This window comes from Zingiber officinale, chromosome 4A (genome assembly GCF_018446385.1).
Source record: "Zingiber officinale cultivar Zhangliang chromosome 4A, Zo_v1.1, whole genome shotgun sequence".
In the NCBI taxonomy this organism is placed as follows: domain Eukaryota; kingdom Viridiplantae; phylum Streptophyta; class Magnoliopsida; order Zingiberales; family Zingiberaceae; genus Zingiber; species Zingiber officinale.
In genome coordinates, this window is record NC_055992.1 from 93,818,753 (window position 1) to 93,840,093 (window position 21,341).

Here is a 21,341-nt window from a genome sequence, read left to right on the forward strand (position 1 = left end):
AAGCCAAGAAGAGAAGCTAGGGTTAGGGTTTTGTACTCATTGTAAGCTTGTAAGCTTGTATTTCTTGTATCCTTTCCCTCTCTTCTTGTATTGAGTATTGTAGGGCTTCTCCGCCCTTGGTAGTTACCACAAAGGAGAGTTTTATTTAGTGGAGGGTGTGTGTGTTGGTGTGGATCCTTGGATTAGTCACCTCTTGTGAGGTGGATACCAAGTAAAACCAACCGTGTTAGCGTTGTGTGTTTGTTTCTGTATTTTCCGCTGCACATCTTTGAAGGAACAAGCAACGCCGAGCACCGAGCGAACGCGACGAGCTATTCACCCCCCCCCCCCCTCTAGCTACTTTTGGTCCTAACAAAAAGGAAGGAATAGGGCCGGCTACACACTAAAGAAAACAGGAGGAACTATAGAATAGATGTTCTTAGGTGAAGGCACCTCTACCCCCTCTTTTATATTTCTTGGTCTTGGCAAATAAGGAAATTTAATTGTCATTAAAATTTCTTTATCTTTGGTTATTAAGGAAAAATTAATTAAATTTTCCTTTTAACCATGCTATGGCCGGCCACATCCCCATGCTCCAAATAAGGAAAGTTTTAAACACAAAATTAAAACTTCCTTATTTGTTTCCGGAAATTTTTAAATTAAAATTTCTCTAATAATTTATCATTTCATGGTTGGTTATAAAAGGAAATTTTATAAATTAAAATCTTTCTTTTAAACATGTGGTTGATTCCAAAAAGGAAAGTTATCTCTAAAATTAAAATCTCCTTTCAATTTACAAATAAGGAAATATATCTAATCATTTTCTTAATCTTTTGTAGAAGACTATAAAAGGAAATATTTAATTTTAAAACTCTCTTTTTAAATCATGAACATGGTTACAAAAAAAGAAAGTTTTATCAAAATTAAAATTTTCCTCTCAATCTACAAATAAGGAAAGATATCAAATTTTTTCTTAATCTTTTATAGAAGGAAAGATTTAAATTTTAAACTCTCTTTTAAAACCATGGAATCCACATAATAATAATTTTAAAATAAAAATCCTTTTATTTTTCTTAGGGTCGACCACACTATGCTTGGGCTCCAAGCATTGGTCGGCCCCTACTTGGCTCAATCTTTGGGTCTTGGCTGGCCCTAGCTTGGGCTCCAAGCTAGCTTGGTCGACCACCAAAGAGTGGGTAAGAAGGTGAGTATAGGTGGATATAATTCTCTATATACAAGAGGCTACGATAGGGACCGAGAGGAGAAATTGGTTTTGGTCTCCCGATGAAATTAAGCTTCCCGTGTTCGCCCCGAACACCCAACTTAATTTCATCAATAACAATTCATACCACTAAAGAATTATTATTGAACTACTGCACCAATCCCAAATTATATTTTGGGCTCCTTCTTATTATGAGTATGTTAATCTCCCTGTGTTTAAGATGTCGAATGTCCACTAATTAATTGAGTTACCGACAACTCATTTTAATTAATATCTTAGTCTAAGAGTAATACCACTCAACCTTATCATCATGTCGGACTAAGTCCACCTACAAGGTTTAACATGACAATCCTTATGAGCTTCTCTTGGGGACACTATCAACCTAGATTTCTAGGACACAGTTTCCTTCTATAATCAACAGCACACACACTATAAGTAATATCATTTCCCAACTTATCGGACATTTTGATTTATCGAGCTAAATCTCACCCTTTGATAAGTCAAAGAAATAAATACTAAATATATGTGCTTGTTATTATATTAGGATTAAGAGAACACACTTCCATAATAACCAAGGTCTTGTTCTTTTATTAAAACGGTACAAAAAGAACTTACCTTAAATGATTCTACTCAATACACTTAGAGTGTATTAGTGTAATTTATTAGTCAAGATAAACTAATACCTAATTACACTATGACTATTCCAACAGTTTATTCCTTTCCATCTTAGTCGTGAGCAACTGTTTATAATTTATAAAGTGTTGGGACTGATTATGTAGCTAGGAGGGGAGGGGGGTGAATAGCTCGCCACGATCTCGTGCTCGTCGTTGCTTGTTTCTTGCGATGATGTGCAGCGGAAAATACAAGAACACAAATACAACAACGCTAACTCAAGGATTTACTTGGTATCCACCTCACAAGAGGTGATTAATCTAAGGATCCACACACTCACGCACCCTCCACTAATAAAACACTCCTTTATGGTAACTACCAAGGGAGGAGAAGCCCTACAAGTTCACACTACAAGAAGAAAGGGAAAGGGAACAAAATACAAGCTAAAAGCTTACAAGTTAGCACAAGAAAAACCCTAACCCTAGATTTCTTCTTCTTGCTGTAGATCTGCCTCTTGACTTGGAAGAACCTCCAAGAACTTTAAGAACTGGTGGTGAGAACTCTGTGGAGAAGCCCTGTGAAGATCTGTGCTCGCTGGAGAAGAAGGTCGTGAGAGGTCTACCGAGAGAACAGCTCGCCAGCAGCTAAATACGACGCCAACGGTCGGATCCCGATCGATTGGATTCCTCCCAATCTATCGGGGAGGCTTTGGATCGATCGGTCGATCGATCCAGAGCGCCTCTGTGCTCTCGGGAATTGTCTGGATCGATCGGCTGATCGATCCAACCTTTATCATGCGAAATCGCACCTCCCAATCGACCCACTAATCGATTGGGGGCTCTGGATCGATCGACCGATCGATCCAGAGCTGTTCTGTTCGCGTGACACTTCTCCCCAATCGATCCACTGATCGATTGGGAGGAAGCTTGTCGCTTGGACTCACCCAATCGATCGGCCGATCGATTGGGCATGAGCCAATCGATCGGCTGATCGATCTAGCTCCTTGATTTTGCCCAAAATCAAGTCCAAAGCCCCTTAAACTAACATCCGGTCACCTATGACCTGTTGGTACATCATGCCTAGCATCCGGTCACCCTTGACCTGCTAGAACTTGCTCACCAAGTGTCCGGTCAACCTTGACCCACTTGGCCTTATCTCTACCAGGTGTCCGATCAACCTTGATCCACCTGGATTTCCCATGCCAAGTATCCGGTCAATCCTTTTGACCTACTTGAGCTTCCCAACACCAGATGTCCGATCATCCTCGATCCATCTGGATTTTCCTTGCCTGGCTTCACTCACCAGGACTTCCCTTCTGCCTAGCTTCACTCACTAGGACTTCATATCTGCTTGGCTTCACTCACCAGGACTTCCTTTCTGCCTAGCTTCACTCACTAGGTCTTTCACATGACTTCACTCACCAGGATTTTTCTTCTGCCTAGCTTCACTCACTAGGTCTTTCACCTGGCTTCACTGACCAGGATTTTTCTTCTGCCTAGCTTCACTCACTAGGTCTTTCACCTGGCTTCACTCACCAGGATTTCTCAGACAGTCAACCTTGACCTACTTGACTATCCATTTACAATCTCACCACATGAACAATTGCACCTGCAATCTCCATGTCTTGTCTCCATGTATTGTCTCCATGTATTGTCAAACATTGAAACCCAAACATCAAGACTCGAGCTTGAACCAATTCAAGCTCAGTCAACCAGGTCAACCTTAACCTAGGGAATATTGCACCAACAATCTCCCCCTTTTTGATGTTTGACAATACCACTTAACAATACCACTTGTAAGTTAGGCTAATCCCATAACCTGAACTTACTTCATGCCAATATGAGAATGAAGGCCTAACTTAATCCTACATTATTCTCCCCCTATTGACACACATCAAAAAGAAACTCTCCCCCTGAAGAGTTACTCACGGTTGTTCACAACTTTACTCGTTGTTCACAACACGATTTAAATAAAGGTCTCATACCCTTTATTTTTATCAAGTGCTCATCCTTGAGCATATACCACTAAACAATGAAGATATCCACTCTCCATTGTTGGTGCAATATCCCTCAGGTCAAGGTTGACCTGGGTAACCAAGCTGAGTCTTGGTTTGGGTTTAGATGTTTGACAATAAGATATTGATTGAAGAAGAGTCAAGTAGGTCAAGGTTGACTGGATACTTGACTGGGAAGTCCTAACTGGAATGTTAGGCAGATGGAAAACCCTAGTGAGTGCAACTAGGTGAAAGTCCTAGTGAGTGAAGCTAGGCAGATGGAAAAGTCCTGGTGAGTGAAGCCAGGCAGAAGAAAAGTCCTGGTGAGTGAAGCCAGGCAGAAGAAAGTCCTAGTGAGTGAAGCTAGGCAGATGGAAAACCCTAGTGAGTGAAGCTAGGTGAAAGTCCTGGTGAGTGAAGCCAGGCAAGGAAGGAAGTCCAGATGGGTCAAGGTTGACCAGACATCTGGTGGAAGTCCAAGTAGGTCAATGGAGTGACCGGATACTTGGCACGACGAGTAAAAGTCCAAGTGGGTCAAAGGGATTGACCGGACACTGGTGGGAGTCTGGCAGGTCAAGGGTGACAGAATGGGCATGATGTACCAACAGTCAAGGTTGACCGGATGTTGGTTAGGAGGTTTGGGACTTGGTTTGGGCAAAAACCAATTGGATCGATCCGTGGATCGATCAGGTGTGGATCGATCGGTGGATCGATCCAGTTCTTCGGTCGGACGAAGCACGGATCGATCCGTGGATCGATCCAGAGGTCGATCGATCGGCCGATCGATCGGGACGATCTGCTGCGAGCGGCCTGGATCGATCGTGGATCGATCCAGTGCTTTCTCGATAAGCGCCGGATCGATCCGTGGATCGATCAAGCCTCCCGATCGATTGAACATTGAATCGATCGGGATCCGCACCGTGCGTCGGGTTTAAAGCCAGACGGCGTGGTCTTGGCATCTCTTCGAGCTCTTCTGATTCATTCCAGCTCCTCCACGGCTCTCGACAAGCACGTGATCGCCAGTTCTTGAAGGTTCTTGGAGGCTTTCCAAGTCAAGAGGCGGATCTATTGCAAGAGGAAGAAGTTAGGGTTAGGGTTTTTACGGCATATCTTGTAAGCTTTTGCTTAACTTGTATTTCCCTTTCTTCTTCTTGTATTGAGAGTGTTGTAGGGCTTCTCCGCCTTTGGTAGTTACCATAAAGGAGTGTTATTCATAGTGGAGGGTGTGTGCGTTGGTGTGGATCCTTGGATTAGTCACCTCTTGTGAGGTGGATACCAAGTAAAATCCTAGTGTTAGCGTGTTTGTGTTTGTTTCTGTATTTTCCGCTGCACATCCAAGAAGAAACAAGCAACGAAGAGCACCGAGCGAACACGACGAGCTATTCACCCCCCCCCCCTCTAGCTACTTTTGGTCCTAACATCCATTGTATTCCAATGCCCAACCTTGAGCATTTTCACTAAAGAAGGTAAAACCACCTTCCAAGGTGTATGAAAATAATTTTTCATGTCCTTAAAGAGTAACTCCCCCTAAAGACATGCACGTAACTTCTGTCATTGCACCAATAATGACTTGGAATCCCTAAACCTTTAGGAAACCCAAAATAGAAGTTTTGAGGTTCATAAATTCAATAATGAAACCAAACCTTAACCTAAACCTCTACTTAGTCTTCTTTAACCAATCCATCCTTGTTTTCATCATGAAAACTCCCCTTAAATGTGTATAAATATGTTTTGAGGGGTTAGGAGTGGTTACCTAGACTAAAATTGGTTCAAAATGCTGAAATCAAGCTTTTCCAGCCTAAATCAGCATCCCCAATCGATTGGAGTTGGGTCCCAATCGATTGAACCTTGCTGAATCGATCCACTGATCGATTCAGACTATGTGGATCGATCGGCTGATTGATCCAACGAGCTTCTGCTCGCAAGAAATGCCTTCTCAATCGATCGCCCGATAGATTGAGGCACTCCAATCGATCCACTGATCGATTGAAGCTCTGAAAAAGCTGAAATTCATTTCAGTCAATTTCAGAAACCCCCTAAAAATTCTACAAAATTCAAAAAATTATGAAAATTCATGTAGACATTCCTTAGGGCATATATTATCATGAAAAAATAGTTTTCTAAGAAAATACTTCATATTTTCCAAGATTGACACAAACTAGAAAACTTGTAAAAACTTTAGTGTTTTCTTCTAGTTTGTGTCTAACTTTTTAATGATGAGTACTATCAACAGATAGACTTCACCAAGGTTTTCCAAAACATATTTGAAATCATTTTCAAAACCAATTTCCAACCATGTTCTTTGGGCTCAATGCACATGACTTGTACATTAGCTTTCCCAATGATTGGAAAGCACATAACTATGTGTTTGATGAATTTAAAACTCACAAGAATGCACTAATTGAACATCTTGAGTTTTTGTTCATCATCCTAACATATCACTTGTATTTAATATGCACTAAAACACATACAAGTCACCTTAAGGTTCTTAGTGAGATGTAAACTTTTGGTTTTGCCCTAATATAGGGATCATGCATATCTACCTAGGCATTTTGAGGTCATGAACATCCACCAAGGATGTTACTTGTTAATAAATGTCATTAGTCCTTAATTGCAAGGAATGAACTAATGCATGATAATGTTATGACATACATCAAAGAAAAATAATTTTCAAAAGAAAGTTTCCTATGACTATATGATGTATGTATGACATGACATGGTATTTTTGTATTTTTCATAACAAGACATGAATGCAACACTAAATATGATGTCATGGCATATGATGGGCAAATAAAGCATGAAAAATTAGCATAAAAGAAATACCTAGATTATCTATCTAAGTATCCTTAACCCTTAGCTAAATTAAAATTTAATCCTACATTCTCCCTTTTTCCAATTTATGCCAATTTAAATTAGACATATTCCTCAATTTTTGGCACAAATTACTCTCTCAAAGAGTAAACACTTTAAGTTAAGACATATATTACCTTTAATTTCCTAAGAACATACCAAAATCTCAACTTGGTAGTTCTTTTGATTTTCCCTATTTGTGTCACTTAGAATATCATCCAATTTCTCAAAATGTGATACATTTTACTCTTCCCAAGAGTAAACATATACCCCTTATCATTTTCAAAGGTTAATAAAAACCTTGAAAATGCTCTTAGAGTGCCAATTTTATCATGATTGGGTTAACTACCCTTTCAATTTGAGTTGACACTCTCTAACCCATTTATGTGGTAGAGAAAATGCTCCTAGGAATCCAAAATCTATTGGTGCTCCTTGGATGCTCTAGGTACTTGCTAGGGATAACCTCCCTAGATACCTTCCTAGTGACTTTGTTTGACTTCTTAGAAGCCTTGGTCACACTTTCTAAGTCAACCCTAGGGATTTCATCCCTTGTGACATTCTTTGTGACTTTCTTGGACTTCTTAGAAGTCTTAGTCACTTTTGTTGTAAAAATACTCTTAGGAATAACCTTCCTAATATTTTTGACTTCACCATTTGACCTAGGGTTGGTTCCATAACTATATGGAACCCTATGGTAAGAAATTACATCCTTCTTAGCCTTAGGTTTAATTTGTATCCCAAACATCTATGGCCATTGGATGACTTTTGTACTCCCAGACCTAGACTATACTCATTTTGCCTTTTTAGGATATTTTCCATCCTTTTTAGGGTCTTTTCCATTTTATCAAGCCTTGACCTCAAGACTTGATTTTCCATCCTTAAGTCCTTAGTTTTAGGTTTTTCAATGAATTCATGAGCATTTTTATTTCTACACCTATAACTAAAATTCTTAGTTTCCTTGTCTAGATTTTTATCTACCTTTCTAAACCTAGGTATGGTAGTTTTAGCATGTAGAGCCACATGTTTTTCTTTAAAGCTCTCATGCTTTCTATTCTTATGGTAAATAGCATTAAAATGATAAAAATTAGAACTATCATGCTTTTTACCATTATTCAAGGGAGTAGGCTCAATAAATGATACATTTCTTTTTACCTTGGAAGCTCCCCCTTGAGTTGTGCTTCCTCCATGAGCCTTGACCGCTTTCTTCCCCTTGGGACATTGGCTCCTATAATGTCTCTTTTGATTGCAAGAGAAGCACACAATGTGCTCATTTCTCTTCTTTGTTGTGGAGACGGTCTCCTTGGGCTTCTTCTTGCCCTTTGGTGCCACTTGACTCTTTTTCTTGGCCAATTTAGGGCATTTGCTCTTATAATGCCCATGCTCCCTATACTCAAAACATATGATATGTTTTTTATTTTTATTTGAAACATTTATACCTTCATGTGTAGGGATGACATCTTCTCCTTTTGATCCGGAGGTAGAGGCTTCCTCTTGATCCGATAATGATGCTCCTCCAATAAATTTGACTCGACTTGTGGAGGTGGAAGCTTCTTCATCCTCTTCTTCTCTTGACCCGAATGTGGAGACTTCTCCTTCTTCTTGATCCGGTGTCACCGAAAATTGCTCCCCCTCAATCCTAGCGGTGGAGGCTTCTTCATCTTCGTCTTGTGTATGGAACAAAGAGTATGCCCTCTCCTTGCCCTTTTCATTGCATTCCTTTGAAGATGAAGCTTTTTGAACTTCTTCTTCGAAAGATGAGCATCTCTCACCTTCAGAATTCTCCTCCTCTTGGTCTTGCTCCAATGAGTCACCCTCTTTGGATTTTTCTTAGATTGGTATAGTGGAGGGGATCTCATGAATCATGGCCAATTTTCTCCATAGCTCTTTGTCATCTTCAAAATCTCCAATTTACTCCAAGATGTTGCTCAGCAATATATTGACCAACAGCTTGGTCATTTTATCATTGGCCTCACATCTTTGGATTTGGTATTGGCTCCACTTGCTCCTCTTGAGAATTTTGCCCCTTGAATTCTTTGGAGCTTCGAAGCCTTCCATCAGAGCAAACCATTGCTCTATCTCCATCATCAAGAAATTCTCGATCCTTGATTTCCAAAGATCGAAGCTTGTTGAAATAAATGATGGAGACACCCTTGTATCGAATCCAAGTCCATCTTGGAATTCCATTTAAGTTGAGCTTGATAAAGTCTTTGACTTGAAGAATTTTGCTCCAACTTCTTCACCCTCTAGCTCTTTTCCCTTTCCGGCGATGATTCCGGTGAAGAGCAACCTTGCTCTGATACTATTTGTTGGGACCGATTATGTAGCTAGAGGGGGGGGGGTGAATAGCTCGGTGCGATCTCGTGCTCGTCGTTGCTTGTTTCTTGCAATGATGTGCAGCGGAAAATATATGAACACAAATACAACAACGCTAACTCAAGGATTTACTTGGTATCCACCTCACAAGAGGTGACTAGTCCAAGGATCCACACACTCACGCACTCTCCACTAATAAAACACTCCTTTATGGTAACTACCAAAGGCGGAGAAGCCCTACAAGTTCACACTACAAGAAGAAAGGGAAAGGGAACAAAATACAAGCTAAAAGCTTACAAGTTAGCACAAGAACAACCCTAACCCTAGATTTCTTCTTCTTGCTGTAGATCCGCCTCTTGACTTGGAAGAACCTCCAAGAACTAGCGGTGAGAACTTTGTGGAGAAGCCCTATGGAGATCTGTGCTCGCTGGAGAAGAAGGCCGTGAGAGGTCTACCGAGAGAACAGCTCGCCAGCAGCTAAATACGACGCCAACGGTTGGATCCCGATCGATTGGATTGCTCCTAATCGATCGGGGAGGCTTTGGATCACCGATCGATCCAGAGCGCCTCTGTGCTCTCGGGAATTGTCTGGATCGATCGGCTGATCGATCCAGCCTTTATCGCGCGAAATCGCACCTCCCAATCGATCCACTGATCGATTGGGAGAGCTGTTCTGTTCGCGCGACACTTCTCCCCAATCGTCCCTCCGAGCTCACCTCAACGAAAGGATCGAAATCACCAAGGTTCGCCGAAAGGAAGTCTTCGCCGGCCGCCGGAGGGAGGAAAACCTAGCTCGGCTTTGTCTTCGCCCGAGAGGAGAATCGCCGACGCTCGCGTGAGGTGAGGAAAGGAGAGAAAGGTTCGGGTAATTCGAATTATCCCACCCTAAGTTCCTCTTTTTATAACCTTAATATTCTGTTAATTAACTAATTCTTAAATAAATTTGCTACCAATTCTAAACAGAAAAATCTGTTTGCCCACTTGGTGAACCGGGTTTGGACCAAGTCAAAGGTCGTGGATTCAATTCTCGGCTTGGACATTTTTTGTCGAAACTTCCTTTGTCTAGTAAAAATACCAAACGACCTCCAAAAATTGCATAAAAATATTCTATAAATTCCTAAAAATCTCTAGAATTTTTCTAAAGTATTTTTAGATTTTAATAAGGTCTTTTTGGACTCCAAATCATAAAATTTGGGGTGTTACAATCCTCCCTACCTTATAAAAAGTTCGTCCTCGAACTTAGACTAATTCTGCGACTATTGTGAGGCACCGGCAGCTTCTTCCTCAGTAAGAGAAAATACTCTGGCATTGGTTGGAACGGGCGGGGCTTCCAACTGTCCTTGACTGAGATGGGGTCCTTCTAGTGATGTTGTCATGTGGTGTAACTGTGCAGGCTTGCCTTCATATTGCACTAACTGTTGCTGAGGCGCCTTAAACTTATTAGGACATGCTCTAGCTAGATGTCCTTCTTGGCCACATGAAAAACATCCGGTCATACCCAAAAGACAGGCTCCTGGATGCGATCTCCCGCATTTAGGACAGGAAGGGAACTTAACCTGCTCGTCTATTGGACCTCCCTTTTGGCTGCCTCCTGTATCCCCTCGTTTCCTTTTGTTACCCTTGCCCTTCCAATTTTGATCACTTGACTGAGGTTTCTGACTTCCTACTGTCTTGCTTTCGATCTTGACTGACTTGTGTTACTCTCGTTGCGCCTTGATGCTGTCCAGATAGTGCTCAGCGCCTAATGCTCTGCTGACCAGCTCCTCGCCAGTCTGGGGCTGGTGAGTTCCACTACTCACATTAAGTGCTATTACTGGTCTCAGCATCCTGAGCATCATTCTGACTCGTTCCTTTTCTGTACTTACTAGCTCTGGAGAAAGACGGGCTAGCCTATTGAATTTCTGTACTGCTTCTTCCACCGACAGGTCTCCTTGTCTGAATTCTATAAACTCCTCAAAATGCTTATTGGTGATCTGTTGACGGGAGAATTCTTCGTAAAACTCTGTCTCGAAGTCAGCCCAGCTCATCTGATTGACCAACCTCTTGCTCTTAACTCTCTCCCACCACATACGAGCATCACCTGATAGGCAGAAAGAGGCACACTTGACCTTCTCGACTTCTGGCCAGTCAAGAAGTTCTATGGTGCTCTCCAGTGTCTTAAACCAAGCTTGAGCATCCCAGGGCTCAGTCGTGCCTGAGAAACCTTCTGGCTTCAGCTTCAACCACTGTATCAGGTAGGCTTCTTGTCTTCCAAGTGCTGTGGGGACTTCCAGAGCGGCTGGTGGAACCTCAGTCACTACTGGAGTCTCCACGTTAATAGTTGGAGGAGTGGGTGGGACTGGCTGCTGATTCGCCATCAGATTGACGATTACTTGTTGCTGCTCCGCCACTTGTCTCTGGAGTTGAGCAACAACTTCAGAGAGATTTGGTTCAGCCATTCTAGGCTCTTCGTTCTCCTGTGCTCGGTCCTCAGTACGAACAGTACGGGGACGTCCTCTCCTTGACATCTAATTATGTAGGAGAGAAACAAAACTAAAATCATCTATATTCTTCCTAAGCATATGTATTTAAACATAGAAAGAATAAAACAAGAACTTTCTTCATACTTAACCGCATATAAGCAGATACTCTATACCGCAATCAATAAGCATAAAAGAAAAATTAAATACTTTCTTACTTGAAGACGGCAAGGATGGTGCTGATGTGTGATGCTGGAGAATGGGAACTGCTCTGATACCAACTGTAACGACCACCCTTCTTACTACTACTACACTCTAAGGATGACCGTTACTTAACTACTAACTCTACTTAACCGGTATGATTAAAAATCACATGGAAACCCTATCGAAAAATTTCGACAGAGTCTCCCCTGTACCGGTGACCTTATCAACAATACAAACAAACTATACTCAGCCACAGGCGGCTGGAACATATATTTTCACAACCAAAAGGAATAACATCACCACACAGTTTAATGAAATCAAGGCATGCAAGTAATAAATAGCGGAAACAAAATAAAAACATACAGTTAACTAACAACGGAAGACTAAATGACTCATCTAATACATTCTTAATAAATTCTTAAACTAAGTCCCAAGGCTTCCATAGTCCTGGCATCACACATCCATCCGCACCTCCTTGTCGCATTCCTTTCTATATCTTTTCCTTTCCTGTATCTGCAGTAAGAGGAAGTGTAGTCTATAAGCAAAATTTGCTTAGTAAGCGCTATCTAACTCACAAAATCTCGATATGCATGTATATAAATAAAAACATGCTAAAACTGAATGCTAACATGTAAAGCTACTCATGCTCGTACATAGCAAAGAACAGTAAACTAACTCATGCTCTTCGATTAATAAAGAAACATACTGAAAGGCTAAACATGTAAGGCAAGTCTATACTATCATGCTTGCATAAAGAACTAAGCTTACTGAATTCTAAACACCTTCTGAATCTTATTTCACTTGTTTAAAGACTTATTCTTTAAATACTTTATACTTATGTAAAACTTGCTTTACTTGTTCAAAACTTATACTTATAATACTTCAAAATAATAATCAACTTCTTCTTGGGCCCGACAACTGTACTTGCTAACTAAACCCGAGATAGCTGGTCCCGAATCTAGTAGGATTTGCTAGGTTATCTAAACCTAGGGACCGACTATGGGAGCCCAGCCCAAGGACTACTGAGAGTCCTGCATACTAGGTTATCTAAACCTAGGGACCGACTATGGGAGCCCAGCCCAAGGACTACTGAGAGTCCTGCATACTAGGTTATCTAAACCTAGGGACCGACTATGGGAGCCCAGCCCAAGGACTATTGAAAGTCCAGTACAGTGCCACTGATAAAAGTAAAATACTTGTTATCTTTTAATACTTCTATATAATGCCTCGGCATTTTAATAAGCACCTTGTGTGCCAAAATCCCTAAAATCTTGACTTTGGGATCTACTTAAGGACTTGGCCTTTTTCTTTCTTTTCTTTATCTGTCTTATACTTGTTAATACTTCTAAAAGAATTTAATAGAACTCTTATTCTACCACTAGAATACATGGTTGTTCATGCTTGTTAAAATAACAAATGAAAACTAGAAAATATACATATCATACAAGCTTAAACTAAATCTAAAACTTGTTATAACTAAAAACCTTAAATCTTGCTACAACAGAACTAAAAGAAAGAGAGCAAGGAATGCATGCTACTCAATAATCTCTAGCTATTCCAAAGCTGTACAGTGTAATCCGAAAGCAAAGAAACAAAGCACACTAATTACTCTTAAACTTCTAGCCGTTCTAATGCTGCACAGAAAATCTAAAGCAAGGAAAATATTATAATTCAATACTACTCATGCTATTCTAGTAGTAAGGAAACTACACATGCTTAACTAATAACACATAGGGAAAGTCTAACAACGTGTTAGAATAAAGAGAGATTATAACCTGCTGAACTGGAAATAAGAAACTTGAAAACTGAAGCTATAAAAACTAATCACCAACTAAAAGCTAGGGTTCGGATGGAAGCAAGCCTAAGCACAATCTGATGACTAGAATTCGGAGCATAGCCATTGAAACAACCAAGGTACAAACTGAAATCTGGCTTGCTAAACTACAAACTGAAAATTTGGCACAGCTGAAAATTTAAAAGAAACAATCAAATCCCCTTTAGGGATGCTACAACAGGACACTAAGAAGGAGTATTCAAATCTGAAACTACTAGCAGGTTCCGTAAAGCACATTCCGAAAGCAAAGAATGGAAGCCAAAGCTCAAAACCACAAGTCTAAATCTGATCAACATTTCAAAAACAACAGGTCTACTGAAACGTCAACAATCAAAGCTTAAGACTCCACCATATGGACTTCCCGAAACTCAACCAAAAGCCCTAAATCTGTGATTGTAACCACACCCTATCTCAACCTCCTATAAAAAACTCACGGCAGAAAATTCAAACGGAATCACTGCCCCATTCGACAAGCTCCGGAAAAACAGAATGCTAACAAGAAATCCGAAACACATGTCGAAACTAAACAAAAAGGAACCTAAATTGCAACTACTCAGCAATACATGATCCGAAACACAAGAAAAACGATTTGCGGCAGCAACCCTAATCTAACCTTCTTCACAGAACAAGTTCGGAACACAAAGGAAATAGAAATCCGAAGCTATCCTACTGCAGGTGAGTAAGCGACTTACCTTGTTGTTCTTGAGCTTACTGCCGAAGGAGAAGGGCAACTCTAGGGTTTCCGAGATACTTGAGTTCCCGGCCTCTTCCTCGTCCCTCCGAGCTCACCTCAACGAAAGGATCGAAATCACCAAGGTTTGCCGAAAGGAAGTCTTCGCCGACCGCTGGAGGGAGGAAAACCTAGCTCGGCTTTGTCTTCGCCCGAGAGGAGAATCGCCGACGCTCGCGTGAGGTGAGGAAAGGAGAGAAAGGTTCGGGTAATTCGAATTATTCCACCCTAAGTTCCTCTTTTTATAACCTTAATATTCTGTTAATTAACTAATTCTTAAATAAATTTGCTACCAATTCTAAACAGAAAAATCCGTTTGCCCACTTGGTGAACCGGGTTTGGACCAAGTCAAAGGTCGTGGGTTCAATTATCGGCTTGGACATTTTTTGTCGAAACTTCCTTTGTCTAGTAAAAATACCAAACGACCTCCAAAAATTGCATAAAAATATTCTATAAATTCCTAAAAATCTCTAGAATTTTTCTAAAGTATTTCTAGATTTTAATAAGGTCTTTTTGGACTCCAAATCATAAAATTTGGGGTGTTACAATCCGGTCACCTATGACCTGTTGGTACATCATGCCTAGCATCCGGTCATCCTTGACCTGCTAGAACTCGCTCACCAAGTGGCCAGTCAACCTTGACCCACTTGGCCTTATCTCCACCAGGTGTCCGATCAACCTTGATCCACCTGTATTTCCCGTGCCAAGTATCCGGTCAATCCTTTTGACCTACTTGAGCTTCCCAACACCAGATGTCCGATCATCGATCCATCTAGATTTTCCTTGCCTGGCTTCACTCACCAGGACTTCCCTTCTGCCTAGCTTCACTCACTAGGACTTCATGTCTGCCTGGCTTCACTCACCAGGACTTCCTAGAAGCCTAGCTTCACTCACTAGGTCTTTCACCTGGCTTCACTCACTAGGATTTCTCTTCTGCCTAGCTTCACTCACTAGGTCTTTCACCTGGCTTCACTCACCAGGATTTCTCTTATGCCTAGCTTCACTCACTAGGTCTTTCACCTGCCTTCACTCACTAGGATTTCTCAGTCAAGTATCCAGTCAACCTTGACCTGCTTGACTATCCATTTACAATCTCACCACATGAACAATTGCACATGCAATCTCCATGTATTGTCTCCATGTATTGTCAAACATTGAAACCCAAACATTAAGACTCGAGCTTGAACCAATTCAAGCTCAGTCAACCAGGTCAACCTTGACCTAGGGAATATTGCACTAACATAAAGAACTGATAACATGATCTTCAGTGTGTGACATCACACACCATGTTATCTACAATATAAATTAATTGAACAACTACACTTAATAGATAAATATAGACATTTGACCAATGTGATTCTATTATTACTTCAAAAATAGATGTTTACTAAAAGCTAGGCTTTTAGTATACACTCTAACACTTCTGGATCGGTCGTCCCATTGTACTCCTCGATCGTTAATGGCGTGTAATGTTGTGGTAGTGGGTCAACCAGGATTCTTTGAGAGAATTGACTATTGATCCATTCGGGGGAATCATCGATCCTTGGTGTCTTTCCCTTCCGTCCGTCCCGGATAGGTGCGTCATCTGAGGAGGATCCTTGCTCTTTATCCGTTCGGCTTTGTTCCTCTGAAGGGGTGTGGAACAACGCTCGGTGAAAAGGGATTGATGCATTTGGTGCATCCTCATATGTGCAAGTTGGCTTCTTGTTTGGCCCCTGAGTGGATATATTTTCCGCTCGATTTCTGTAGTCGACCTGCTATCTCATTGCTGATGTTGCGGGTTTATTTGCTTGGCGCTCGACCATCGCTTGTTATTGTTGCTCCACCATCTTAGACGCCCGAGCTTGTATCAAAATGTCCAATTCTTCCTTCATTAATGTCACGGTCGTATGTCGTCCAACGTCCTCCATCTCCATGTCTCGGGTACAAGTTAAGTTCTCACAGACAACGCCAAAAAGATCCTGTTCGAAAGCGATGAATACAGTTGGCTTGGGATGTGGCTCTCCGATTGACCGTGTGAAGACTCCGCTTCGCTTTGCAAAACCAAGAACGTCAGTGTCAGATTAGGGAAGGGGTCCCGACGTTGACCCTTCGATGCTCAAATCAGTTATTGGAATAGTAGAAAGACGACAAAGAGAACTGTAGCAGCAACAGGAGCCTAATCACAAATAACATATACCTCTGCCGGTGCATGAACCTCCCTTTATATAGTGTTCCAGTAATAGATGTGCACACTTCTCAAGATGCTTGCACACGTTTTCCCAACTATCTTATGAAAAGATATGTCAGAAAAGTATTTGATATCATTTCTTAACAAGGCGTGTAAATCCCTAATATAACAGTAGAATCTTTCATCGTACGATTTACCTGTTGACCATGCCATGCTGTCAGTGGTGCCAATTCGCAGAAGGATACAATGAGCTAAGCAAGAGATCCCACTGCTTGGCCAAGCAAGAGAGTTGCTCGGTCGGGATTCCTCGCCCAGTCAATCTCAACTGTTCTTTTACACGATCATTTGACTCGGTAGGTTGTTCCTTGTTCAATTGGACAGAAGATCCGATCGAATTGACTCTCGATTGGTCATCATCATTACGTACATCTGTTCTCTTCTATTTAGCTGTCCGACCGTCAAGGTGTTGCCAAGGTCCAGTCGGAAACCGATTTGGTCGCGCCCTCCTTCCACTCAGACAACCTTAATGACTTGAGCGCCTTAATCTTAACCTCTATGTCGACAGCTTCATCTACCTTTGACTCATTTCGCTGGACTCCCTTTGCTGCCGTATCAGACCGTTTCGAATCGTAAGGATTCTTGATAAGAATCGACTTGTTCTGAAGTCCAAACCGCGATTCCGAACCGGCCGTTCGTTCCGAACCGTGTGGGAGAATCGATCGCCCCCGCGATCGCGAGGATAACCCTCACTTTGCCCTGCTCCTCAGCTCCGCCGCCGCAGATCTCGCTCAATGCGGTAGCACTTCGGCCTCCCCTGCCGGCTGGCGCCTTCCTCTCTCTCCATGGGCTCTGCCCAGTCCTCGCAACCTGGTGCCGTGGCTTCCGACGACGATGATGACGAAGAGGAGGTAGGTGTGATGTCCAGGAACCCCATCGTCCCCTCCAAGGAGAAGGTCTTGGAGCAGGAGCCGGAGATCCTCCCCTGCCGTGCTGCCGCTTCTCCTCTCTCCCCCCAGCCTTCCGCGGCCGGAACGCCTCGGTTGCTTGGCCCTTCCATCAAGGTTTGGGACCCATGCAACGTGCTCCTCCTCCCCCCGCCTCCTCCCCTGCCGATTTTACCTCGTGGCGTCGCCTCTGTAGCGGCGGATCGGATCACGGAGGTGATTCTGGTTGCCCATGGCGAGTGCGCTGTCAGTCTCCGGGCGGATCTGGTCGGAGGTCGGTGGGCGGAGGCAGCGGGGCTGACCTCGAATGGGGAACGGCAGACTAGGGCGTTGTCCGTCTTCCTCAAGTCGCAGGGTGTTAGGTTCGACGAAGTCTACAGTTCGCCCTTGGATCGGGCGAGGGCTACTGCTGCTCTAGTTTGCAGGGTAACTTCCTCCTTTCTTTTTTACTTATAAGTTTCTGCTCAAATCATAAATTTCTGTTCTTCTACACCATGTTTGATTGCGAAAGACAAGCAAATTTTTAGTCGCATAGTTTCTTTATATTTCTGTTGTGTTCATTTATTCAAAATAACTGAATGAAAATGGAGTCATTTCCGTCATATCCTAACCGAGAGAATTAGTTTAGATGGAAAGAATCCATCATTACTGTTGAATTTTGACTACATGTTTTTTGATTGGATTAAGAAAAAAATGTAAACTAAATTTTATTAATAAGTGCCAAAGGGTATCAAAGACTTCTCACCTATGTGATGCTCATTGGAAAGAGTCTTGGATCAAGGTAGCCAGCTTCAACTCATTAGAAATTATGCATATGGCATCATCTTTGAGTTGGTTGGAATCTTCTTTTAAGTTTCAACTTGAACTGAATTGATGATTTTCATGTACTAGCTCAGAAATTGAAGTCATGCCATACATTCCATTGCCAAAAAAAAAACCCAATCTGATATTTAATGCTACAACTATTGCAGCAAGGGCCCCGTAACATTCAATTGCTCACATAGAGTCTTTGTTTTAGAACTTGAACACAACCCTAATGACGAAGTAACAACCTTTCCAACATACTGTAATGACGAAAAGGTCAAACCTTTTGACGCAGGTTGAAGAAGAGACTGTAGGACTCAATGTAGCGCATTGTATCTTTTCCGCACTCATGTTGGATGATACACATGGAATCTAAACTTCTTTAATAAACCCAACCCCTAATGAAAACTAGAAAATAAATAGCCAATTTGGGAAACACATTCAAAACACAATTATCCCTCCAATTAATTACTAAAATAAAAAAAGGTGCCAACTCTGAATTACCAAAAAATTCACAATTTACCAAACAATAAAAATCAGTTTAAAATTCAATTGGTCTCGATGTAGTGTGTTTCCTTGTACAGGATGCTCCTAGTTGACGATTAGGAATTGAGTGATATGTCTGCTAATTCTTGAGTGAACTAGTAAAAATTGAATGTACTCCTTGGTACTATATAGTTTTTCAACCCTTTCTTCACCTTCATAATTGTTTTATTTATGAATATATATAGACCTTATTTCCACTTTTACCTCATTGCTTTTTTGGAGTAATATAAGGCTTGGTTATTGTTGTATTTTAAAAGGGCAGTCTGGTGTACGAAACTCCCACTAATATGAGTCTCAAGAAAGAGTTTATTGTATGCAATCTTATCTTGTTTTGCATGAGTCTGTTTCTAAGATTTAAATTTGCGACCTCTAGGTCACATGGTAACAACTTTACCGTTGTACCAAGGCTCCCTTCTTGGAGTAATGTTTACTTGTGATATTTTTGATTAATTTCTAAGCTTCTAATGCTTGAAAAATAGCCCAAGGGAATGCTTATGCTGCCATCTAGATGGTCTGGAGAGGGGGCCAGTTTTGCATATGTGATATGCGGTCCCTTGTTGGTTGTAGGTGTTCAAGTAGGAAAATTACCTTATTTTAATTAACCGCTTCAAGTTCAAACTGACTCTACAACATACGCAAAGCACCAATATTTTTGTTGACCTTCCTATTGGCGTTGGTTACTTGGCATTAGCAGGAAAATTTTGAATTTGTGTGCATATTGAGGATTAGATTTATGGTAAAACTAGAAAATTATAGTATTTATGTTATTTAAATGCTCTAATTTTCACGACATTACCATAGTCATCTATTTGACTTAATGTATTTGTCCTTTATCTTCAGGTTTTTGTTGATCTACCGTTCCTGTGCCCCATCCATATACATGAACAATGAGATAGAAAGGTTTTAGGATATAGCATGCCAATAAAGAAATACCGACCTATGTTTAAGCCTAACTTTGGCTGCTGCCTTCTTTCTTGCTTACCAACCTAATACAAGAGTTAGAACCTACATTATCAAAAAGATGTTGGCTTGCTCTCTTGTCACATTGCTAAAATCTTTTAGGACAATTTATTTTTAGTGTTCTTGGATTGTTTTTCCAGGTCACGGCATTCCTCCACCTCGTCTGCAATAAATTATTAGATACTTTTCATTTTACTTAGATGAGATTGATAATAAATATAGCATTCACCTTCTTGCTATCTTGAAATTATGTGACAATCTATTATTTTGCAGCAGGAACATTAATGAGCTATGTAATTTAAACATGTAAAGACTAAAGCGAGTTTGATTATTAGAGAATAAGCCTTCATTATTCATAAAGTTTGATTTAACTTTTTATTTGTTGTAGCTAGACTTTGGAATGTACTGGGATCTACATCAGTTTCTGCTTTATTGTTTCACTTGTTGAATTACTTGTTATTTGTCATATATGTAGGAGCTTGGTTTTTCCGAGGAGCAGATACAATCATCTGATGCTTTGCTTGAGATTAGTCAGGGGCAATGGGAAGGTTGCCTACAATCAGAAGTTTACACCACTGAAATGCTTAATTTGATCGAGAGGACACAACCTGATTTTTGTGCTCCTTCTGGAGAATCACTTCGGCAGGTGGCATTTCGGATGATTGAATTTCTTAACAGAACAGTCCTGAGATTATCTGAGAAGCTAGCAGTGGCTGACATATCAATCCATCGAAATGAGTCAAAGGAATTATCACGGAATAGTTCGACTAATTCAATTCAAGATGGGCCTCACTGGGATCTGCTGTACAGGCTGAACCGGTCATCTTTTCAGAGGAAGAAATATGGTAAGAGCAGGCTTCAATATGTGACTACTGGAGACAACGAGACGGATGAAGAGTTCTCTCCCAGGGAAGTCGCTCAAGCAAACCTCCTTTCTGATGTCAGTAAAAACATGGTCTCTTCCATTGGACTCTTCACTCATGCAGTTCCAATTAAATGTCTTCTCACTGGCCTTCTGGAATGCAGTCCTATGATGTCTCAGAAACTCACAATCGATGATTCTTCTGCCACAGTTCTACACCATTCTCTAAGAACGGGATGGCAGATAAAGAGGCTGAATGACACAGCACATCTCAGACTTCTCTAGACTGAGACAAAAGGATAATATAATAACATGGCAATTACAACTTCCTACCTTAATATGTTCAGAACAAGTTCCGATCTTATCTCTTGGGATGATTTACACTGATGATACCCAAAGCCTGAAAAAAAATTTCCAATTGGGATTATGGAAACCTCAGAAGATGAGGTGTTCAAAGTGCAAGGAAGATAACATCTTTGTCTTTGGTTTATTCTGTAATGTGCATTATTAGCTCCAGTTGTGACTGGTTAGAGCATGGCCCACCGTATTTATTTCTTTTTTTTTTAAAGAAAAAGGAGCTCCAATTGGCATATTTGTGCATGCTTTTGTTTTAGTAATTAGTGAGTGCTTTTATTTATTTATTTTTGATCAGCTATAGGGGTGCAATTCATGTGTTCTATATACATCTTTTAAAATGCTACTTTGTGCCCAGACTCTGCTCTGCAACCAATGATGGATGGATGAAAACAGATGGTGGGTAATCTGTCTATATCAATTTTTTCAATATTTTTCCCCTCTTTTCTCACTCTTATCTTTTGTTTTTTTTGTTTGTTTTTTTCCAGATAAATTAACGGTAAAT

The 21,341-nt window shown here is 41.1% G+C and overlaps 1 protein-coding gene across 1 annotated transcript; it reads left to right on the plus strand.

Moving 5' to 3' along the window:
- Positions 1 to 17,042: 17,042 nt before the first annotated feature.
- Positions 17,043 to 21,041, plus strand: LOC121970190. The gene is made up of 2 exons (XM_042520732.1): positions 17,043 to 17,736; positions 20,096 to 21,041. Exons 1-2 carry the CDS (start codon positions 17,209 to 17,211, stop codon positions 20,765 to 20,767), a joined length of 1,200 nt encoding a protein of 399 aa, XP_042376666.1. The 5' UTR covers positions 17,043 to 17,208; the 3' UTR covers positions 20,768 to 21,041.
- The last annotated feature ends 300 nt before the right edge of the window (positions 21,042 to 21,341 follow it).